We start from the raw sequence: 25,697 nt of genomic DNA, 5'->3' as shown, positions 1-25,697 counted from the left end.
TTTGTTACAAAGCTTTCTTTTGAGTGAGGGGAGATGGAAAGGAAAGAAAAGAAATGTTTGTTAATTAAAAAAAAGAAGATTAATTCAAAAAAGAAAACAGAAAAGATGACTAGGATATGGTCAGTTACTCTTGGGGGTGGGGGAGCACAGTATTCCTAACATTTGTGAACTAACGGCGCACCATGGGAAAATACAAAGCATGTTCTAGGCATGGCAACTAGTCTGGTTTGGCTAGAGCACATAGCACATGAGGGCTGAAGGCGGGAAGTGGGGAATCAGACGACAAAGGCAGGTTGGAGTCTGATTCTAAAGAGAAGAAAGCACAGGCTGAGCCTGAGATGCTTAAAGAAAGAGGTCAACGGGGAATAAATAATAACAGAGGGCTGGGGCAGGAGGGTCCAGAGAAGTGTGGACATCTGCTTAGGAAGAAAGGAGAGCATGGTAACTGACAGCTTCCAAAGAGAAAGCTGTAAACGCTTGTGAACCATACCAGCCCAGCTGGCTGCCTCAAAGATTTTTTCTGCCTTTCATAGAGACAAAAACTCACTGCCCTTTGAACATTAGATATTAAAAATACAAAGGACTATTAACAGATCATTTCCACTGTGCAATGTGATAAATCCGTAAGTGAAATATACTAAATACTCTATCTGACCAATGCTTAAAAATTATTCAAGGACTCTTCTGAGAAGAAGAATTACCAAAATAAAGTTTAGGGTCATTTTTCAGCCTTCAGTAATTACTCCTTATTTACTTATATATTCTGAACTTACTTTCCATACTGTGATATTGTACAAAGAGGCTTTACTGAAAAAACCCTCCACAGGCAGATTCACGAGTCTATCCATGGTTCACGGATTTTATTAGCAATTTAGCTTTAGAATAAGGGGCCTTAACCTGAGGTTTGTGAATTGGTTTTCACGAATTTTAATACTTGACAAATGGAGTCCAATATAATTGGTTTCTTTTGAAATCCAACGTATTGGATTTTATGCATTTAAAAACATTATTCTGACAGGAAGTCCACAGGCATCTCCAGGCTGCCAAAGGGGTCCATGACCCAAAAGAGATTAAGCACCTTTGCTTTAGAAGGATTAGCCAGGCAGGATTTATCACGCTTCATAGAAGTGAAATATCTGCTCTCCAGACCAGCACAAACACTGTAGGTGTACCCAATAACATGATTATGAAACAGAGCTGATGACTGCAAATGCCAGTGGTCCTTTACCAACCAACCACTCTGAATAATATTTTAATTCTTAAATTGAGACACTAAAACTGGCAGGGGGCGAGAGCCCAGGAGACTTCAGTTTAAGCAGGGGCTTGCTTGCCTGTCAGAAGACAGGCTCTACCGAGCACAAATGAGGAGTAATTGCCTCTTTCTCTCAGGCAACAGGCTTGGAGATGTGAGGATATGTTGTTGTTAGCCCTTTGAGCCTATTGTTCAAAAAGGCCTCTGCAAGTCACATGGGAATCACACTGTTTACATACAAACAAGAAAGTTCTCTGTTCTGAATAACTTAATATGTCAGTGACAGGAGTTGCCATTGGTCACTAGAAGAGACCCAAATTAGGCCTATAAACAACCGATATACCTTATGGAAGGAAACTCCGGTCATTAGTGCCTACTATGTGCCTGGCACTGTTTAAGAGCTAAAACAAACAAACAGACAAATAAATAAAAAGTGTCCTCAAGGCACTTATATTACGGAAACAACATACGCATTAAAAAAAACCATACGGAATACTGACAAGGTAATTTTGTGGGCTAGGGCACTAGCGACTGACAGGAGGGAAATCAGGATTGGCTTCTGGCACTTGAGTTGAGCTGAGAAGGAAGCTAAGGATTCTAATAGATTGAGGAGATGGAGATAAAGGAGTACATTCTGGGAATGAAGAGACAGCCTATTCAAAGACCAGGAGATAAGTGATGGAATGGCGAGCAGACCAGTTTGGCTAGAATGTTCACGAAGGACAGCATGGCATGACAAAGCCAAACAGAAGCGTTTGTAGTTCATCCCAGAGGTAAGAGGGAGTCACTGAGACTTCTTGAGCAGGAGAGGGAACTGGTCAGACCTGTGCTTTTGGAAGATCTGTTTGGTGGTTATGTGAAGAGTGGCTAGGAGAGGAGAAACACCTGAATGAGGGAAACCAATAAGAAAGTCATGGCAATCCTCCAGGAGAAAGGAGACGAGAGCCTGAGTTGTCAGAGTGGTGGCTGCTTAGGTGGAGAGAAGGGGATAGATAGGGAGGTGGGTGAAGCAAAGGAAAAAGAAGAGTGCCTTTGGGATTGTGAACTTGAGTGAAAGATGGTGGTGATTTCAAGAGAAATATATAAGTCAGGAAGATGAGGAGGTGGGGAGAAAGGTAATGGATTTTGTTTTGGGCACACTGACTTGGAGATGCCTACGAGTCATTCACTTGGAGATGCCCAATAGGGAGCTAGTGATCTGGCCCTTAGGTTCAGGCAAGAGACGGCAATTGTCTGTATAGAGATGATTGTGAACCTATGAGAATTAATGAAACCACCAAGAAAGAAAGTGGGGAGGGGATAGGACAGAGCCCTGGGGTATGCTCACACAAAGTAACAGGACATAGAAATTACAACTTTTTCTAATGAAATAAGAATTCATTCATTCAGCCATTCAACAAATGTTCAATGAGCAACAGACTGTTCTGTACAGAATAAGTACTACTAGGCCCTGGGGGCAGATATCTAAGAGGCACTTTCCAGGGTTAAGAGAGCATTTCTTTAGTTCTCACAATGCTTTTTATTATGATTATTATAACAGATGACTCTAATGTAATCTTACTGGGACAGTCCTAGGCTAAGCTAAATCCATTCCCAAAATCTATGGTTACATTTCTTAGAATTCCTGGCAAGTGTCTAGATGAGCTGCTTTCTGAATTGTTGCCAAACAACAGTTCCCTGGGCCTTTGGACAGTTAATGAGTGTGTATGAATCTCCTCCAATTCTTGGGATAACAGGCTTTACTTTGATATCCCTTGGTTTCCATATGTGCTGTTGCTTCTCTGCCAGGGAGACATAATTATTTATTACAACTCTATATTCCTATTATTTATTGAGCACTAACATGCCAGATGCCATAACTACTTCTGAGATGGAAAAATACCACTAGAAACCACCAAAGAGTTTAAGCACCATCCTACTGGCGAGAGCACAGGGAGAACGAAGTCACGTCCCAACAGAACTGGTTTCTAGGGTTCTACGTCTAGCGCAAAGATCATGGATATGACTCCTGATCACTGACTGTTGATCAGTGATATTTTTTTAATTAATTAATTTATTTATTTTTAGTTTACCACACAAGGTTCTACATAATTTTGAGTTCCAGATTTTCTCCCCTCCCTCCCCCCTCCCTCCCCAAGATGGCCTGGAATCTCATATAACTACCATGTATAACTTCGCATTGAATTAATTTATACACTAGTCAAGTTATGGAGAAGAATTACAACCAATGGAATGAATCATGAGAAGAAGAAACAGAACCAAAAAAAAAACCCAAAAACAAAAACAAAAGAGAAGCAAAATAGGCGAGCATGTAGTGCGCCTCAATCTGTATTCAAATTTCACAGTTCTTTCTCTGGATGAAGATAGCATTCTCCATCGTGAGTCCCCTGGAGTTGTCCTTGCACCTTATGTTGGATCAGTGATATTTAAGAAATCATGGGACATGGGAGAAACATGAAAGAAATGGCAAAAGGGCAAATGCCCTGATTTTCGAGGAAGGGAAAAGAACAAAGTACTGAAACTGTGAGGCAATGAGTTCTAATTCAATTCATAGTAAAATTCTAGAAAGTATTAATGACTAAATAATTAGTGAAGGAGCAGTCACTCCAGTGGCTCCATTAAGAACAGATCATGCCAGGCTAACATTATTTCCTTGCCAGACAAGGTTGTTAAACTGTCAAATCAAGAGAATGCCATAGATAGTTTACCTAGACTTTACTCAAGCATCTCACACTATTTTTATGGAAATGGTGGAGAGACAGTCAGTTCAATAAACAAATATTTATTAAGTGACTACTATGTGCCAGACAATATGCTAAGCACTGGAGATATGGAAAGACAAAAGACAGTCTCTATTCCTGAGGAGCCCAAAATCTAATGACGGAGAAAACATGCAAATAACTATGTACAAACAAGTTATATAGATGATAAATTGGAAATAATCAATAGAGGGAAAGTGAATCAAGAGGGTCTGGGAAAGGTTTCCTGCAGAACATGGGATTTTAGTTTAGGCTTGAAGGAAGCCAATGAAGCCAGGAGGGAGAGATGAGGAGAGAGAGCATTCCAGGCATAGGAGGCAGCCTGTGAAAACGACGAGAGTTGGGAAATGGGAGTGTCTTGTTTGAGAAAAAGCAAGACGGCCCGTGTTACTGAAGAGGAAATGGGGAGGTTGGGAGTGTAAGGTATAAGAAACCTGGAAAGGTCAGGTGGACAGGTTATGAAGGGCTCTAAATGCCAGACAGAGGATTTTAGATCCGATCTTGCAGGTGGTAGGGAGCCACTAGAGTTTGAGTGGTGGTGGTGGGGATGTGAGACATGGTACCATTAGATAGATTCATAACTGGCTGAATGGCTAGACCCCCAAAGTAACCTTAATAGTTTAATGTCCCCTTGGAATAAGGTCTCTGGTGAGTTCCCCTAGGATCTGTGCTTGCCCCAACAGTGCTGCTTCACATTGTTATTAATGACTTGAATAAAGGGATAAATAGTATTCTTATCAAACTTTTGGATGACAAAAAAAGCTGAGATAGATAACACCCTGGGTAACAGACTCAAGGTCCAAAATTATCTCAACATTGTAAAATGCTGGGCTGAATCTAATAAGATGAAATACAACGGGAATAAATGTCTTATACCTGAGTTTGATAAAAAAATCCACTTCACAAGAACAAAATGGAGAAGCATGATCAGAGAGACAGATCTTGGGGTTTTCATAGACTGGAAGCTCAATGTAATTATGGTTTATTTATTTAATATTTTTAGTTTTCAGCATTGATTTCCACAAGAATTTGAATTACAAATTTTCTCCCCATTTCTACCCTCACCCCCATTCCAAGATGGCCTATATTCTGATTGTCCCGTTCCCCAGTCAGCCCTCCCTTCTGTCACCCCAAGGAAGCTCGATGTAAATCAGCAATGTAAGATGGCATCCAAAAAAGTCAATGTAGTGGGGGTGCATTGAGAGAGAGAATTTTCAAAAGTAAGAAGGGAATAGTGCTGCTGTCAGACCAGAATGGGATAAATATATTTTCAGTTCTGAATGCCAAATTTTAGGAAGGATACTGATAAATTGGAGGGCATCCAAAGGAGGCAGGTAAAAAGCTTTCAGGTTTGATATTGTATCAGTGCAAAGATCTGAGGAAAGTTGGCCTAGAGAAGAGAAGATTTAGGGGGACAGGATAGTTGTTCAAGTATTTGAAGGGGTGTCATATGGATGGGTTTCGAGTTGTCCTGCTTGGTCCCAGGAGGGCAGATTTAGGAGCAATGGTTTGAAAATGTAGAGATAAACTTAAGTTTGATGTAAGAAAAAGCTTCCTGACTCATTAGAGTCATCCTAAAATGAAACAGCTTTCTCTAGAAGGTGGTGGTTCTTCTCTTATTTGAAATCTCTAAGCAAAGGCTGGGTGACCTCTTTTAAGGTATATTTTAGAGGGAATTCCTTTTCAGGAAGGACCAGACCAGATCCCTTCCAACTCTTAAATTCTCTAATTCCATGGGATTCTCTTAGGCTTGGTGTCAGGAAGAACTGGGTTCAAATCTCCTTTTGAATTATTTCTCTGCTGTGTGACCCTGGATAAGTCATTGATCCTTCATGAATGCATTTCCTCACCCACACAATGGGAATAATAAAATCTGTAGTCCCTCCCTCCCAGGGGTATTGTAGAAGATATGGGCCCTAGCCTCAAGGCTATTCCAGTCTCAGTGGAGAGCTGGGCAAGGGGGAAGACTCCTGTCACATCCTCATGAGAAGTCAAATAGAGGGGTGGCACTGCTGTAAGCATCACAGCTGTCCAGAGAAGGGAGAGATGACTGAGGGCCAGCATGATCAGTGACAGGTTGGTGGAGAAGATGGGACTGGGACCTTAAAGACTGGCCAATATTTAGATAAGCACAGAAGAGGATGAGGGAAATAGCCATCAGGAAACACAGCACGAGGAAAAGTTAAAAGACAAGAATATGCAAGGGGGTAGAACCAAGGTGGCCAGCAAGTTTGGTTATCAAAGGACCAAGGTTCAGTTCTGACTCTTCCATGGAATAACTCAGTGATCTTGGCAAATTTAACCCATCTGAGCCTTAGTTCCCTCATCTATCAAAGAGGGATAATATTTGCACCATTTGTTTCATAGCATGGCAGATTTAAGAGATCTCAGAGGCCACTGAGCCCACCTAGTGCCCTCATTTTAGAGATGATGAACCTGAAGAAGGCTCAGGGTGGTAAAATCAGTTATCTCAGGTCACGCAGGTAGTAAACACCTTGGGGTGGAATTAACAGCCAAGCCCAGTCAGTTCTCTTTCCACTGGACCATGTTGCCTCCACTGGGTTGTTGTGAGGATTAAAGGGGCTAATGTATATACTTTGGAAACTACAAAATAATGAAAGCAAAATACTACCATTAGCTTTATTAACATGCCATGCCATTCCATCAAGGACCTGTGGTTTCTTGGGCAGTATAGGAGATCTCCTCATCTCTCCAACTCCCTCCACTGAGGCACAGCACAGTCTTAAGACTTGCCTGAGGCTCAGAGAGATGCTTTATCTTGTGCAAGTTCACACAGTAGGGACCTGAGTCACAGGTGGGACCTGAATCAAGTCTTTCCAACTCCAGGTGCAGGATTCCAACCTCGATGCCCCACTGGGCCCTGGCCAAAGAATTCATCACCAAGTTGCTTCCTGGGGAAAACTGACTCCATGCTCAACTACAGCGAGGTTGGTCCTCAAAAAACAGACAAAGTGAAGAAGCTGGAGTGGCTCCCTTTTCTTTCCCATGCTGTAGCTTCCCATGTTCTCCCTTGCCTGATTTAACATAATTTCTGGGTGTAGTCTGCTTTGAGAGCAAGGCTCTCAAAAGTGAATGATGAATAATGGTCTTGCTAATGGCAATCTAAGATGTGAAGACTCAAACTATATTATATCCTTTGAAGAACACTATAATTTCTGCTACACCATAATATAAAATGCTATTTAAATCCTTTTTATTTTCAGCCCATGCCTTAGAGTTTTAACAAATAGTACCAGGTTTTATCTTTCTTAATAAATATTTGTCTACAGCTTCTTTTATGTCACCAAAACAGACAAAGCAACTCTGAAGCTATCAGCCATATAGGCATAAATCAGAACTCTTCTTTTAGGTTGGAAAGTGCCATAGTCAACTGTTCCAGGCTACGATGTTTATGTTGAAAATATATTACAAGATGCCACACCATCCATTAGGTTTGAAGTCTTTTGTAATTGCTGCTTGTTCTCTTTATGGGATATGTGTGGTAGAAGGTAATATAATTGGGTCAGCACCCTTAGGGTATCATACACTGTTTCTTTTACAATGTTATTTCCATTTGAACCTTGTGGTTTCTGATATAGTGCTCCTGAAGCCCTCTAGCCTGTTAGTTAAAATTAACTTTTTGAGATTATTTGTTTTTCAAATAATTCTTCTCTTCCAGGAGCTCCATGTGTTGAAGAAAGACATTCTTTTGGCATTGCTCTGGCACAAGGCAAAGCATCTTACAGACCAAGGAAAAAGTCTAGCCTCACACTTTTTCATTATTTCAGTTATGTTTGATCTTTTCGTCTGATTTAATCTGCCTGTTCTAAAACCAAATGTTTGTATTTCTCCATGTAGACTACTTCCCTTGAATATATAATGTCTAATTATATCTCACATATATACAGCACACTGAGGGTTTCCAAAATGCTTTCACCATGACAACCCTGTGAAGTGGGAAGTGCAAATATTATTTCACACACACACACAAACGCACCCCTTTTACAGAAGAGACAATGGAAGATCAGAGAGGTGAAGGCATTAGACTATGATCTCAACTAGACTATAAGCTCCTTGAGAGCAGGGTATTTTTTTTTTATTTTGTTTTTGTATTTGCCTTTGTTTCCCTAGCACTTAACACAGTGCCTAGAATAGAGTAGGAGGTTAATAAATGCCTGATTGACAAAGGCAGTAAGGGCCAGAGCTGCGACTAGAGCCTAGATCTCCTAATTCCAAGACCCAAATTTTCTTCCCTCTACACTTTGCTCCTATCTTCCATGTACCCAGTTCTGAGTTAGGATAAGGACCAGTGAAGTAATATTCCATTTCATTGAGCTATGGTCTGAAGCACCTCCTTTACTTGCTTCATTTCCTACACACTTGTACCTGAGATCTCTCATTTAAAGATGAACAGATGGGAGAGATTAGGGGAGTGGAGAGATAAGTGCCATCCAAACAAACTACCCCCCTAAGATGTGCCATGGTGGAAGCATTGTTCTGATCTGAGCTTGGTTTGGTGGTAATGAAGCCATGATTAAGAATGATCATCCAACTGTCTAGTTTATTTTACCAGAGACAACTACTTCCAGTCCAGGCACTAAGGTCCCTCCAAGATCTAACAGTTGATAATTATATGGTGCTTTGCAGTTTACTGTTCTAAGGCCCTTCCAGTTCTGGGATTTTGCAAAAGTAGAAACTGAAAGGAGCATTCTTTTTTAAATAGTAGATTATGTTGCCCATAACTCGATAAAAGAAATAGGACATTCAGAGTCAGGAAAAACTTGAGCTTCACCAGTTGTCTATTAATCTAACAAATGGCAGGTCTGGTGCCACCAGTAAAAATAGGTTGGATAGAGAATCCTTGGCTCTGGGCAATTCATAGCTGCTACCAGGATTAACTACTCAAAGCAGATCTAAAGATGATGAGTCATGAGGTTCATGGACATATATGAAAGACAACACATTTTCTGGGATGGCTTCTGGCTACAGTCTAGAGCAGTGATTCAAGTAAAAATGGGTGCCACTTTGGGGAGGGGGGAAACCAAGCCAAGATGGTGGATTAAAGAGAGCAGCCCAGCTAAACTCTCCCAATATTCCCTTCCAAACAACTTTAAACTAATGCCTCAAATTGAATTTTGGGGCTGCAGAGTCAACCAAAGGTCAAGGGGAGACATTTTCTCCAGCCTAAGATAACTTAGTAGGTTGGCAGAAGAGGTCTGTGGATTCAGTATGTGGGCCAGCCTGGAGCAAATAAAGCAGCAGCACTAGCCATGGGCCTCTGAGGCAGCGGCAACAGCAGCAACAGTAGCTTCAAGAGCTCTCAGCCCAGGTGGTTAGAGGGTCAGAAAACTGGTCAAATTGAGAGTACAGGGGACCCTTTGCTGGTACTGGATTCAGGACCCTGCTGCATTGCCCATATGCAGTTCTGTGTTGCAGTTTCAGGGCAGAGAGGAACAGTTCTGATCAGTCACAAGGGATTAAGGGGCCCAGGTCACAGTCCCAAAGCAAAGAAGAGTACTAGAGCTTGCAACGGCAGGACAGCAGGGGCCTTGGACACAACTCCAGGGAACAGGGGCCTTTCCTGGGTAAAGACCAGGGGACAGACTAGGAAAGTAGTGGCCACAACTCTCCCCAGATCATAACACCTTAGAAGCACCAAAAACTTCCAGACCTCAGAACTAGCTCTGAAAGCATCAGCACAAAAAGCCAGAAGCTTGGGACAGTGCCTCCCCCACTCCCAAGTGAGCAGAGCCCAACTTTAACATAAAGTTCAAAGTCAAGAAACAGGCTGGAAAAAATGAGCAAATAACAAAAAAAGTAATTTGCAATATTTTCTCCTTGATCTGGGAGTTCTGGAATTTGGCAACAATATTCCTAGGAGATTTCTTTTTGGGATCTATTTGAGGAGGCGATCGATGGATTCTTTCAATTTCTATTTTGCCCTGTGGCTCTAGAATATCAGGGCAGTTCTCCTTGATAATTTCCTGAAAGATGGTATCTAGGCTCTTTTTTTGATCATGGCTTTCAGGTAGTCCAATAATTTTTAAATTATCTCTCCTGGATCTATTTTCCAGGTCAGTGGTTTTTCCAAGGAGATATTTCACATTGTCTTCCATTTTTTCATTCCTCTGGTTCTGTTTTATAATATCCTGATTTCTCATACAGTCACTAGCTTCCACTTGCTCCAATCTAATTTTTAAGGTAGTATTTTCTTCAGTGGTCTTTTGGACCTCCTTTTCCATTTGGCTAATTCTGCCTTTCAAGGCATTCTTCTCCTCATTGGCTTTTTGGAGCTCTTTTGCCATTTGAGTTAGTCTGTTTTTTAAGGTGTTGTTTTCTTCAGTGTATTTTTCAGTATTTTTTTGGGTCTCCTTTAGCAAGTCATTGACTTGTTTTTCATGGTTTTCTTGCACCCTTCTCATTTCTCTTCCCAATTTTTCCTCTACTTCTCTAACTTGCTTTTCCAAATCCTTTTTGAGTTCTTCCATGGCCTGGGGCCAGTTCATGTTTTTCTTGGAGGCTTTTGTTGTAGGCTCTATGACTTTGTTGTCTTCTTTAGGCTGTATGTTTTGGTCTTCTTTGTCACCAAAGAAAGAATCCAAAGTCTGAGACTGAATCTGGGTGCGTTTTCGCTGCCTGGCCATATTCTCAACCAACTAACTTGACCCTTGAGTTTTTCAGTGGGGTATGACTGCTTGTAGACTAATGAGTTCTATGTTCTACGTTTGGGGGGGAGGTGTCAGCTCTGTCAGAGCCGCACTCCTCCTTCACCAAGGACCCCCAGTCCAGACTGGGCTTAGATCTTCAGCAGGCTGTTGCACTCCTGCTCTGATCCGCCACTTAATTCCTCCCACCAGGTGGGCCTGGAGCCGGAAGTAACAACAGCTGTAGCTGCCCCACCTCCGCTGCCCCCGGGGCTGGAAGCGGAACCGCGAACTCCTTCCACTCCCACAGCTTTTCCCACTAACCTTCTCTGCAGTCTTTGGTGTTTGTGGGTCGAGGGTTCTGGTAAATGCCGCAGCTCACATATTCAGGGCGCTAGGGCCCCCTCCGCCCGGCTTCTGGTCTGGATCGTCCACGCCGCTCAGGCTGGGCTCTGCTCCACTCCGTTCCCAGCTCCCAGCTCCGTGTGGAATAGACCTCACCCAGAGACCATCCAGGCTGTCCTGGGCTGGAGCCCTGCTTCCCTCTGCTGTTCTGTGGGTTCTGCCGTTCTAGAATTGGTTCAGAGCCATTTTTATAGGTTTTTGGAGGGACTCGGGTACGGAGCTCACTCTAGTCCGTGCTTACCAGCCGCCATCTTGGCTCCGCCCCCTCAGAAAAAGTAATTTGACTATAAAAAGCTACTTATAGTGGCAGGAAAGATCAAGACACAAACTCAGAAGAAGACAACAATGTGAAAAGAACTATAAGGAAAGCCTCAAAAAAAAAAAAAGGTGAATGGGACACAAGCCCAACGAGAATTCTTGGAAGAATTTCTTTGAAAAAAAAAAGAGATGAGTGGTAGAGGAAAAGTTGGGAAAAGAAATGAGAGTGATGCAAGAAAATTCTGAAAAGAAAATTAACAGTTTGGCAAAAGAGACACAAAAAACACTGAAGTAACACTCCAAAAACCAGAATCGGCCAAATGGAAAAAGAGGTTCAAAAATTCACTAAAGAAAAGACTCCTTAAAAAGTATAATTGGCTAAATGGAAAAAGAGGTACAAGTGGTCACTGAAGAAAATAATTCTTTAAAGATTAGAATGGAGCAAGTGACTCCATGAGACATCAAGAAACAATAAAATCAAATCAAAAGAATAAACAAATAAAAGAAAATGTGAAACATCTCAGGAAAACAATTGACCTGGAAAATAGATGGGGGAGAGAGAATTTAAGAATTATTGGACTGCCTGAAAGCCATGATCAAAAAAAGAGACTAGACATCATATTTTAAGAAATTAAAAAGGGAAACTGATGTCTTAGCTCCAGAAGGCAAAAGAGAAATTTAAAGAATCTACCAATCACCTCCTGAAGGAGATCCCCAAATGAAAATTCCCAGGAATATCATAGCCAAATTCCAGAATTGCCAGGTCAAGGAAAAAATATTCTAGTCATCCAGAAAGAAACCATTCAAATATGATGGAGCCACAGTCAGGATCACAGAAGATTTAATAGCTTCTACATTAACTAATCAAAAGGGTTTGGAATATGATATTCCAAAAGGCAAAGGAGCTAGGATTACAGCCAAGAATAAACTAGCCAGCAAAACTCAGTATAATCCTTTGGGGGGAAAATGGATATTTAATGAAATAGAGGACTTTCAAGCAGGGAAATGGATACTTAATGAAATAGAGGACTTTCAAGCATTCTTGATGAAAAGACAAGAGCTGAATAGAAAATTTTACATTTGAACAAAAGACACAAAAGAATTATAAAAAGGTAAAAATGAAAGAGAAATGATAAGAGACTCAATAAAGCTAAACTACTTATATTCCTCTATGGGAAGATCATACATGTAACTTTTAAGAACTTTATCATTATTAGGGCAGTTAGAAGGAGTCTACATAGACAGAGGGCATGATCATGAGCCAATTAGGTTGGAATGATCTAAAAAAAAAATGAAGGGGTGAGAAAGAGGGATGCACTGGAGGAAAGTAGAAGGGAGAGGTAGAATGGGGAAATTATCTCACATAAAATAGGCAAGTAAGGAAGAGCTTTTACAGGGGAAGTGGCAGCCACTGTTTGAACATCAGAAAGAGAGAAGAACATATATATATATATATATGTATACACACACACATACACACACACTCATTAGGGTATCAAAATCTATCTTGCCTAATAGGACAACAGGAAAGAGATAAGAAAAAAAAGAGGGAACAATAAAAGGGAGGGCAAATTAAGGGAGGCAGTGGTCAGAAGCAAAACAGACTTTGGAGGAAAGACAGGATAAAGACAGAGAAGGCTAAATAGAGGAAAATAGGATAGAGGGAAATACACAGTTAATAACTATAACTGTGAAAGTGAATGGGATGGGGTCCCCCATAAAACAGAAGCAGATAGAAGGATGAATTAAAAACTAGAATCCAACAATATGTTTACGAGAGATACACTTGAAACAAAAAGACACACGTACTGACTTAAAATAAGAAGTTGGAGCAAAATCTATTATGCCAACGCTGAAGTAGAAAATCATGACCTTAGACAAAGCAAAAGATAGACTTTATTAAAAGAGATAATCAGAAAAACATCACTTTGCTAAAAAGGTACCACAAACAATGAAGTAATATAAAAAATGTTTAGAGCAAGTTTCTTTGATAAAGGCCTTGTTTCTCAAACATATTTAGTTCTCAGGGAGCCAAGTCAAATTTGTAAAAGAAATAAGAACCTTTCCCCAGCTGATAAATGGTCAAGAAATATAAAGTTTCAGAAGAAGAAATCAGAGCTATCTATAATCATATGAAAAAATGCCCTCACTATTGATTTGATAAATACAAATTAAAACCACTCTGAGATACCACCTCACACCTATTAGAAATGATAAATGCTGAAGGAGATGAGGGAAAATAGGTACACTAATAAACTGTCAGTAGAGTTGTGAACTAGTCCAACCATTCTGGAGAGCAATTTGGAACTATGCCCAAAGGGCTATAAAACTGGGCGTACCTGTTGACCCAGCAAGACCACTACTAGGTCTGTACTCCAAAGTGATCAAAGAAAAAGGAAAAGGACCCATACGTATAAAATTAATTATAGCAGCTCTTCTTGGGGTGGCAAAGAATTAGAAATTGAGTGGATGCCTATAGTTGCTGAATGGCTGAAAAAGATGTGTCATATAATTGGGATGGAGTACTATTTTTGTGCTATAAGAAATGACCAGGGGATTGGTTTCACAAAAATATACGAAGACCTATATGAAGTGATTCAAAGTGAAGCAAGTAGAACCAGGAGATCATTGTACAAACTAACAGAAATATTGTAATGATTGTCAACTGTGAAAGACTTAGCTACTCTGATCAATAAAATATCCAAGACAATTCCAAAGGGTTCATGATGAAAAATGCTGTCCATCCCCAGAGAGATAACTGATGAGCACTGAGTACAAATTGAAGTATAATTTTCTCACTTTACATTTCTTGCTTCTTTTGTGACATGGCTAACATGGAAATGTTTTGCATTATTTCACATGTGTATTTGATATCATATGGTTTGCCTTTTCAGTGAATAGGGGAGGGGTGGGAAAATTCAGAACTCAAAATTTAAGGATAAAAAAGAATGTCAAAAAGTAATAAATAGAAAAAAGAAAAGAAAAAGAAATGGGGACCACTAATCCATACACAAGGATCCCTGGGGGCCACATATTGACTTAGTTTTAAAATGTAATTTTATGTTTATTTTGTTAAGAATTTTCCAATTATATTATAATCTAGTTTGGGCCACGCTGCTTGAGAGTAGGCGTGGGTAGCACATTTGATTCCTTGGGGAAAGGCATGTTTGGGTAGCATGTTTGATTCCTCTGAGAGAGATTATTTCTTCCATCTTGCCAAAAGACAGGACTATTTTCTCAGACTTATCTGAACCTCTTCCTTTTCCCTTTCCTTCTATTGGTATATCTTCTGTTATCTCTGGGTACATCAAGATATTTCCTCCTCCTCATTCCCTCCCCCATCCTGTTTTGGATGTAAATTGTCTGACTAAATCAAGATACTCCTGGTTTTTTTCCTTTTCTTCACACATTTTCATAACATATATGTTAATGCAGTCTAGTCTCTCATCTACTCTTCCTTCCTTTATTTATATCCTAAATTACTCTTGGTGAGGTTTATGGGACTTAATGTTTCCATTTAAAAATAGCTATTTGGTTTACTTATTGATATTTGGAACATATGTCTGACTCTGCACTGCTTAAGCGTACATCATTCTCTTACCAGTATCTTCTTCCTTCTGAGAGTGGTTTAGTCTTTATTTTAGGGCCCTGACTTTACATTCTTCCTGTCATTTCTAATGTGCACTTCCTTCTGAGCCCACTTGGGGGGGAAGGGTGGGGAATGGCAACCCACAAGAGAGTAAATCCTGGCTGAAGTTAAAACAAGAAATGTAAAAAATTGTGTATTTCTAACTACAAGTGAATCCAAAGGCTTTGAGCCATTGAGAGATAGGGTGGAAAACATTAATCTATTACCTTCTCTAAGAAAAGAGACCAAAGGGAGAGAGAGAGAGATAGGAGTAAAAATATTGATCCCAGCATGAAATGCGTCCCACCTCCACCCCCAAACTCTCACACATCCTGATTATTGCCTGCCAGGTGGATGTCAGCCACAGGGTCTTTGTATCCATGCCCACAGCAGAGGCACAGTAACCAAGGAAAAAAATTCTGAGTATGATTTTTTTCTCAATCATGTTGCTTTATGGTTTAAAAAAAAAGTAAGTAATTTCAAGCTCCAAATTCATGCCAAAAGGTAGCTTTATTTAAGTTTCCTGGATGTCTAATCACTGTGGTCGTGTGTGTGTGTGTGTGTGTGTGTAGGTGTAGGTGTGTTGAGTGGGAATGGGGAAAGGACCAGAAGAGAGTATAAGTCCGTCCCTAATATAGATTCACTGACTACACTGAATTGCCATATCTCTTAGTGGATGTCTGACCAAATAGTGATTAAATAAAATACCTTTACATAAAAAAGGTTAAAACCCAATTATTTAATGTGGTGTTGCCCTTATATTTATATCTATGTCAGTGTATCAGCAATATCTACAAAGTCATTTGTATTCCCACAGCATTGTCATATCCATTTCGATATTTTTATCTCCCACTATTCCTGGACCTGTGAAATACAGATGTCATTTCCCCCATTCAGAGACACCAAGACTATAACTGACTCTAAATCAATGTGCAATCAGTATGGCGTCCAGTGACCCTCAGAGTCAGGAAGCTGTGGGTTCCGGTCACACCTCTGACACATCCAGGCTCTGCGACCAGGGGCAAATCACCTTAACCTCTGAACCCCAGTTAAGGCCCTAGAATGATCAAGTACAGAGCCAGTGCTGAGCAGCATTGGGAGAGAACCTCACTTCTTACAGGAGTTTACTGCACCACTGATTCCAGGGCCAGGTCCTATCCAGAGTATGGTAAAAAAATGCCTCAAATGTATCTCAGTGCTCAGCATTTACCTTCCTTCTTCCAACTGCCACCTCACTTTTTGTAATAGTTTTTTTCTTCCAATTAAAAAAATCAATTTTTAGCATTCATGTAAAAAATTAATTTCCAAATTCTTTCCTTCCCTCCCTAACCTTATTGAGAGGGCAAGCAATCTGATGTAGGTTATACATGTGTAGTCATGAAAGACCTATTTCCATTATTAGTCATGTTGTAAAAGAAAAAAAAGACCAAAATAAAATTTAAACACCAAGAAAGATAAAGAAAGTTAAAAAAAAGTCTGCTTCAATCTGCGTTCAGATTCTATCAGTTCTTTCTCTGGGGATGGATAACTTTTTTCATCATAATTCTTTCAGAGTTGTTTTGGATCATTGCATTGCTGAGTCACTAAGTCAATCGTAGCTGATCATCTCACAATACTGCTGTTACCGTATACAATTTTCTCCTGGTTCTACTCATTTCACTTTGCATCAGTTCATGTACGTCTTTCCAGAGCACCCAGATCATTATTTCTTATGGCACAATAGTATTTCATCACAATCCCATACCTACTCTTGGTAATTGTCACTGCATGACCAGCCTGGTTTTACATTGTAGGCTGTTCAGACAAGCTTTTTGAGGAATTAAGGAGGAAGGGAGGGAGGAGAGAAGGAGGAAGAAGGGGAGGAAGGTAACAACCATTTTTTAGGTGCTTACTATCTGTTAGGCAGATTGCTATCATGCTGGGGATACAAATACAAACAAACAAAAAAGGTCCCTGCTGTCAAGGATCTTACATTTTAATGGGGGAAGACATTATAGGAAAGAAAGCTGAAAATGCTGGTAAAGAAATCAACATTTAATGGGAATGCTGTTTGAAGAGTTTCTTAAACAGGTAACCTCAATGCAGCTACATCACAGTTTAAAAAGTTCCACACTTTTCTCGTGAGAAATTTCCTTGGACAATCATTTATAATGTCATCCTTTAAAGGTTACTCTATGCCAAAGAAAAATAGTAGGGAGCATCATGGCATGATTAATAGGAGACAAGAAAGTCACTTTTAAAGATATAAAATATAACCACAGTTTAAGTCAGCAAAATGGTCAAGTAAATTTTGAAGACTTTGCTTATCACAGTAGTGCATTAAAAAGAAATTAACTCTAGAGGTCAAGATAATAGTGTAGCGTATGGAGAGAATTATTGCTATCTCCCAGAAGACTTTTTTTTTGCATGAGGCGAACTAGCAGACATATCTAAAGATTAAACTTTCATCAGCAAATCTCAGTATTTCATCAATCTTTCATTATTGTACGGCTTAAAAAATCATCTAGCCAGGTACCATTAGGAAACCTTCTATCTTCCAAACTTAGATCCCACCAAATTACCTTAAGAAAAATATAGCTCAAAATCTAGCAATGCAAAAATTGTAATGACTTTCAGATTTGCTCAATCCAGAGACTTATATCACCCTATCATTCAAGTCTCCCCTACCTCCTCCACAGCCCTTGATCCCTGACAGCAAAGGATCCATCAATATACAAAGCAAGCTCATAAGCACAGGAGCAATGAAGGCCGATGGACCTTCAGTTGGGGTCTCAGGGAAGTGATTGAAAACAGCATAAAAAAAAAGATGGCACTAAAATTTCACTGGTGCTGATGAGTGCTTAAAAATGGTCACCTTGTCCTGACAAGATTACAGCATGATGCAACATGGCTGGGGTTACATCTGACACAAGTCACACTGCTAAAAAGTCAGACTCAGGGTCATCTCTTTGTTTTCTGATTTCTATTCCTTCACTGCTTTGTCTGAACTTGGCTCTTTTATGTGGAATTCAGACCTTGGGATATAAACCCTGTCTGTATGCCTCCACAAGTGGAGATCTCTGGTAGAGAATCTGGTGGCTCAGTCAGTAATGGGAATGAATTGTGAGCAGGACTTGGGCCATTTAGATCACAATAGGAATTTGCCTTTAATGAAATCTGGTCCATAGGAAGTGCTTAAATCCTTTCATCCCTCTTCTATTCTCTCCTTCCTTCCTCCCTTTGATTACTCAAAATGGCGTTTCTATCCATTATACACATCACAACCTCTCCATGCCTACCTGTCCGGTGTAACTCTCATCCACATTGTCCTAAAAATCCTTCACCGTAGGTCCACTCAACATGCTGGATAGAGACCCTTCCTCAACTTCTCTTCATAGCTAGGAGACCGGTGGAGTACTTTAGCTATGAACACCTTCCCTTTCTGACCTACACTTCCTTGACGACAGTCTTTATTCCTGTTCTTCTTTTGTTCAATGCAATATTTAGCCAATATTAAGGATAACAGAAGGAAGCTCTCAAAAGTTAGGAAATTTGAAATTAGTAGTTAGCAGCCCTCCATAGCTCTGAAAGTATAATTGATAGGCTAGGCGATGTGCTTAGAACTTACAACGGTGGTGGTTTAAAGGCATAAGTGGGAAAAATTCTTTTGAAAAGACAAGAAGAAAAATAAAGTACTTTAGACCACGGCCATCTCTCCCTTCTCTGAACCACTAAAACATTTGCTATTAGTATAACTTACTTTTGGTACGTTACCATATACCGTCTTGCACTATTACTGAAATGATTCATGTGTGTGCTTTTTGTCCCATCATCCATACTGTGGAGAGCCATGAGGGCAGGGACTGAGTTTTATATTTCTCTGTATCCTCTCCAGTTGCAAGCACAGTGCTAGGCACATGACAGTGCTCAATAAATTCTAACTGAATAAAAATGGAGACCGAAGGAGGTACACCTTTTGCTCATCTAAACCCTATATATGCCTTAGTGCCTAGTTCAGTCCTCTTCATGAAGCCTTCCTAGCTTTACATGAATGAATGAAAATACTGAAAAAGCATTTAAGTGTCTTCTTTCTGCCAGGCACTGGGGATACAAATATAAAATGAAGACAGGCCCTAACCTCCAGGAGCTTCCATTTTAATACAGGAAGATAACACATATAGGGGAATAGTGAATAGGGGAGGAAACTTTGGCTTGGGGAGTCGCGGAGATTATGAATCAAACCATAGAACAGTCACACCCTCATGTCAGGTTCTTTCTAATAGTGCTGGTAGTACAGATTTAATTTCTCTTCCCAGAGCAAGAGCTGAAGAGCTATCGGTGGAGAGGGAGAGTATACACATGGTGGCCAGCTAGTTGCCAAGTAGCCTAGGTAGGCCTGGATTTGACTTTACTCTTCTACGAACTCTCCTTTTGAAGTTATAGCAGTTACTGTGCCAGAGGTTGCAAATTAAGGTTACCTGCACATTTCTTATCACTATTTTATGTACTTTACTATGAAAATCTGTCTGTTTCTTCAATAATTAATGTTCATCTAATTATATATTTGGCTGAACGGAGGGTCAGATATAGACAGGGAAGGGGAGAATGGATTTGAGACTTGCGCTCTATATTACATCATATTCTAATTAATCAAACAGATGAAGCTGTTTGATCAGACCAAGCCCTTTGCCCCCGATGTATAAACAGAAACAGTTAAAGTGACAGAAGAGCCCACGGTAACTACCGAGTATCAAAACTCATTTTACCACTTTCTTTGTGCACGTTGTTTACTCATGGTTGGTGGTTTCAGAGGTGCCTGGGATCTGCTTACCCAAGACTGGTGCATTTGTAAAAGGCTCCAACTCCATTTGTATTCCCAAGGATGGAACAGGGTAAGTGCTGAGGTTCAAGAACAACACAGGTGGACGTGCTGTGTTTGCAAAACTGACTAGGCTCCTTGGTGGACTGCACATGTGCTGCTCTATATCCCAGACCAGGATCACAGGGAACTCAGATGGTTGATAACAAAGTATTTTTTTTTAAATTTTTGGAGGCGGGGAGGCAGGGCAGTTGGGGTTAAGTGACTTGCCCAAGGTCACACAGTTAGTAACTCTGTCAAGTCTCTGAGGCCTCATTTGAACTCAGGTCCTCCTGACTCCAGGGCTGATGCTCCTAGCTGCCCCGATAACAAAGTATTTTAAAAGGTTATCTGACTGGTCTTACAGTAAAGAAAATACTGAAATTACCAGAATTTGCTTATATGTAAACAATTAACACTCTCAAGTAAATACAACTTATTTCTTTATGTAGATTAAAGGTTCTCTATCTCTTGGTACCAATTATCTGCATATTATTAGTTTGTTTAGAAAATTCTTTCTTCATAGATTGGGATACATCTGAATTAGTGATGTCTAAATGGATAAGATTTTACTGGTCTAACAGGATTGCTTATATACTTTCAAATACCTCTCATTTTCTCATGTTAGGAGCTTAGTGGCCTGTAGGTCAACATTGTTAAGTTTAAAAAGACAATAAATCCAATAAACCTTTTTTCTTTCTGTCCCTACTTAGATTTCATAATTCTACAATGATGTATAAAGTCCCCATAATTGTAGGTTTTACAGTCTACACTCTTTTACCACTAATCTGATGAGATAGTCACAGAAAGTTAGACCAGTGTCCAGGGGCAGAGTAGACAAATCCAAATCCCATGTAGTCACTGAGGGAACTGCCATATATAAATGTAATGCTTCATTTTTTGGGTACCTCCCCTCAAACCACAATTGCATTCCCATCTCACTTTTTAGATATGGAGTATTGGTCAGGGGGGCTAGTATACGCATGGCAGCCAGGAAGATTGCAAGTGGCTTGGCTAGGCCTAGAGTTGATCTCGCTCTTCTAAAATGGGTTATGACCTTTTAAGATGTCAGTCCTTATATCCAGGTTCTGGGTGACAAAGACCTTTAGCACTTAAGAATTCACAAAAGCCAAATACTCCCTTACTTCCTTCCTCCTCTGGTACTGGTTCCCATGAAAGCATCAATTCATCAATTGGCATCAAGAAATGACTTTATTAACAAGAAGATAATACCTTGAACCAGCTAAACACTTTCTATCCATTATCTCATTTGAAACTCAACAGCCCTAGAAAGTAAGTAACACACGTGTTATCCTCCTATTTTAAGGATAAGACAAATGAGGGTCAGGCAGGGAGGCGAAGGTTCTGTCTTCTCACTAATTCACACAGATGAGGCATGGAGCCAGGACTGAACTTGAGCTTCTGATTAAGCCCAGTGATCTTTCCTGGCACCTAAGACTGTTTTTCACTGCAGAGGAAGGTAGGAATGGAAAGGGATGAGAACCCACTATCTCAAATCATGCTTTCCACAAAATGAAATAGGAACAATTTTTTTTTTTAATTTTGGAGCTCATGTATAGCTAAAACTCTTGTATCATGTTTCATTCAACCATGCTGAGTCCATCTGTTTTCTTAATTTCATTTAGTCATAATTATGGCTATTCTGTTAGTTATACTTACAATTTAGGAATAGACCTTTTGAAGATGTTGGTTTGTTTTTTAAATGAATGAGCAACAGTTAAGTCCTAACTGGTGTGAATAATGAATTCCACTCAGAGGTAACACGCATTCAACTTCACACTATGTACAGTTACATTTACGCAAAATAAGGTAATTGGTTCCATCCCAATGGAAATATGTAGTGTAAATTTAAATAACATGACCATTTCCCAGGATTTGTTATCTGCACTGATCAGGACCTAGATATAAAAACTCCAATGAGAGTAACATTAGCTGCTCCTGTAACTGATTATGCCATTCACAATTAAAGATCACTGAGATCACTGGATTCTCAGATGTGGTAATATTGAACTTACTACATAAAGAATTTCCACAAAGATCATATGACTCCCTTAGAGGAAAAAAAAAAAGGTAACTGCCAAGTCTAAACTTTTTTCTTTTTTTGCTAATTTCAAAATATGCTATTTAGTGAACTATTCTGAATTTTGAAAAAGATTTTCTGTCCTTCAAGCCCTGGGTACAGCAGACTTTTACCATTCCCTTTAACTACACAAAGTCCCCAAAGATACTCTGTTTGCTCCAGCAAGGAAAGCTACTAAAGAAAATGGGAAATGGGGCTCATTTTCTCAAGCAAAATGAAACACTTTTATGTTTTATTCATGCAAAGTTAAAACCCCATTCCTTTCCAGCATTTCAAATTGCATATGCTCTTAAAAGAAAAATAAAAACTGGAAGGACAGAAAGTAAAAACACGGTAATTTCAGAGACATATTCTTCCAAGGAGTCCGAAGCTCAGGGGACCAATGAGGAGAGAGAGCTTGCTTCCCCCTCTCCTACTTCTTGATTCATTGCTTCAAAAGGTTGCTCCGCAAAAGAGCTGCCAACATTGAAATGACTTATTCTGATGGCCAGTAGGGAAAGAGTTATTGGTGGCAGCGTGCTGGTAAATGTTTAACAAGCAACCCTCCAAAAATTGATACATGACACACTTTTAAATTTAATCTGGATTATTAATATTTTTGCCATCACTTCCGTGAGTCTAGACACTCAACCAAATAATAAATCAAGCCCTGATTTGTAGTGTTCACCGATTTCCAAGGTATAAATGCTTACCCTGAAATTTTAACTATTGGCTCACAGATCAAGCTAGCTCTAGCACACATACCCCTGGATACTCTAGATTTCAATTTTGTTTTAATGCACAAGTTCCTGAACCACCCAAGAATAACTTCCACTGCCACCAGTACACTTATTTGTAAGGACTGAGCAAGACTATGGCATATGTCATTACAGAGAAGGCCTGTAGAAGCAGGTGGGGGGTGGGACGGGGGTTTCTACATTATAAAATCACTACCAAGCCACAGAATTGTAGAATCTCTGAACCATCCCTAACCACATGTCCATGCTATGTCACCATCAGAAGTATGGTCATCCAGCTTTTGCTCAAAGACTTAGAGCGGCTTATTTTACACTGGCGCCATTTAAAGTCTCTCCCAGTTTTGTAGTAAAATAGAAATCTTCACTGGCTGGAAAATGCAAGCCTGTGCCTCTGAAGCTAGAAAAGCCTCTTCCTTTGATAATCAATTGAAAGCATGCTTCTTGATTAATTACTGCCAGGCATCAACTCATCTAATTTGAAAAGAACAATCTTCTCTATATTGATCTACATATATGTATATATGGACATATATACACATACATATACATACAAAATCATAGGTGCTGGTTAATTTTTCTCTGTTCGTAAGAACTTTATATATTCATCAATCTGGATGCCACACTATGTTCTTTCAAGTTCTCCTAGTATTTAATGCTGTGTCTGGAACACAGAATATCCAACAAAAGTGAAAAGTTACAATGATGGTCTAACATCCAATCACTATTCCACAGCAAATTTTACCAGTAATCAAAACTTTCAAAGCCAACAACCACCACCACCACCACCACCACCTACTTCTTCCCAGTGTCTTCTGCCTGTCCCTAGGTCCTTCCCTCTCCCTATTTCCTGGTCACTGCCTTCTGAGTTTCCTCCTGACAAGCAGCCACATCAAGGTGTGAGAGAATAGAGCGATTGAAAGCAGAGCATTTAGGCAAAGTTGGGCTATTAAATTGACTCCACATACTCGGCAAGTACAAGCTACTGAATCAACTCACTCTTGTCTAAAGTGCCCAGCATCACTGGCTGCCTTCCCAGTTCACACATGACAGTTCAAAGAAGCAATCAGCCCTCCAAGAAAATTTACCTAATTAGCAGGCAAAGAATACATTTCAGCCCTCTCCTCCACAGAGCATTTCTCATTCCTCACCATCATGTCTCCTTCAGGATTATAATTTGGAGTATTGCCGAATCACCTCTCCCTAACCTCAACCCCGCACCCCCCCCAGGTCTATTCCCAGCATGACTCTGAGAAGAGCCAAAAGCCAAGAGCAGCACCTTGTAAGATGATTGTACAACCTAATCATAAAAGAAGGTCAAGGACTGGCCTTTGTCCTTTGTCTATTCAATAGAACAGTATCCAAAACACCCTGTTATGCACCAGTGATGGACACAGTCACATCTGCACCACAGTAGTGGTTTTAAGCTCATCAATGACAACCCTGAGGCACTGTGAAATCCAGAAGGGCCTTCTAAATCACAGAATAAATTTAATACTAAATACTAAATTTAATAGTATTGTGTGTATTTAGTTGTATGCTAATTCTTTGATACTTGGTAACTGCTAAGGGGTATATGAGCAGTTAGCCAGAATATTTAAAAATAATAACCAGAAAACCCATGCCTGAGTCATGATAGATAAACTTATATTCTAGCCAGAAAATAGATTACAGTAGATTTTGTTCGGAAGTACACACAGAAAGGCATATTGACAGAATTTAGAATATGAAGGTCTGAGATCAGAAATTGATAGCATACAAGTTTTTTCATTAAAAATATCTATTTAATCTCTACCGCATTCTTAATAAACATAAATTACAGACACAAGGACCATGACTACATATTACACAAACTCCTTTTTTCAAGCCCCCTCATTGGATTATAATAACAATGGGGAATAAAGAAGAATGGAAGGAAAGGAAAGGGCAGAAAGAAGAGGGTTCTGAGAAAGTCCCGGTAAGCTCTGAACTGGGGATATATCGTGGATCCAGATAACAGAAGAATTTTCAGAACAGAAACACAGAAGACATCACTGGACTTTTGACCTGGGAAGTGAAAAGCCTAGAAGATTCACCAAGCAGGGAAATGAATGTGTGTGCATATCCATATCCATATGTCTATGTGTATATATACATATGTATGTGTGTGCAGTGTGTGTATACACATATAATATGTATAACATATGTATGCATGCATGTATGTCTAGACATACACACACTTACATACATATATTTGAATGTGCTTTTCATTTTTAAAGACTCTAAACAGAACATTGCCAAATTTCATTTGTGAGTGCAGAAATAACCAGGGACAAATTTTTTTTTAAACCAAAACCAAGGGCACTAAGTACCACAATGACTGGCATAAATCAGAAGTCACTTCAAGACTTAACATATAAAGGAACAATTTGCTTAACTCACCGGCCATTGTCTCGGCCCACACCCCACACACGGATGCTCACAATAGGTTGAGAATGAAGGACAGTCCGATCCATGGGGTCAACCAGATTCAGCATATCATTCTCCAGGATGAGATACATGTCTTTTCCCTAAAATTCAACAAGAAAACAAGGTGTAAACTTTATGCTTCTTGTGGGGGAGGGGAAAAGGAGAAGCAGAGTTATTTTGTAATAATTCTGGAGGAAACAGTCGAGCGAGATTAAATGAATTGAATAAACATTTATTAAGGACCCAGTGCGAATGGAGTGCTGAGCTGGGTGCTGGAGGAGATACAATTTAAATAAGACTGTTAAATAAATAATAGTCCCTGACCTCCATTGAAATTAAATTATATGACACACAATTTTATTACAAGATAACACATAATAGGCAACCACAATTCTACTTGATATCCAAGGGAAGTGATCAGGAAATTCTTTCTGGTAGAGGTGGCATTTGTGTTTGGCTTTAAAGCTTGGGTTGGAATTCAAAAAGCAGAGGGTAGAATAAAAGCATCTGAGGCAAGGGGAACAGGATGAGAAAAGACAAAGAGGTAGGAAAACATGGGGCACAAACAGAGGGCATCAAGTAGTTCCATCAGGCTAGAGGGTACAGTGTGAAGAGAAGAACTGCATGAAAA

General features: G+C 39.9%; 1 protein-coding gene across 4 annotated transcripts in view; it reads right to left on the bottom strand.

The window, feature by feature from the left end:
* The window catches only part of APBB2 (amyloid beta precursor protein binding family B member 2), a 428,865-nt gene that overhangs the window by 62,235 nt on the left and 340,933 nt on the right, over positions 1-25,697 (bottom strand). For all 4 annotated transcript variants that reach the window (XM_036762574.1, XM_036762575.1, XM_036762576.1 and 1 more), the window contains one exon: positions 25,040-25,167. In XM_036762574.1, the coding sequence (XP_036618469.1) occupies positions 25,040-25,167 (128 nt within the window). The remainder of the gene's footprint in view (positions 1-25,039; positions 25,168-25,697) is intronic.

This window comes from Trichosurus vulpecula, chromosome 6, assembly GCF_011100635.1.
Source record: "Trichosurus vulpecula isolate mTriVul1 chromosome 6, mTriVul1.pri, whole genome shotgun sequence".
NCBI classification, from domain to species: Eukaryota; Metazoa; Chordata; class Mammalia; order Diprotodontia; family Phalangeridae; genus Trichosurus; species Trichosurus vulpecula.
This window is presented reverse-complemented; position numbering and strand designations above follow the sequence as displayed.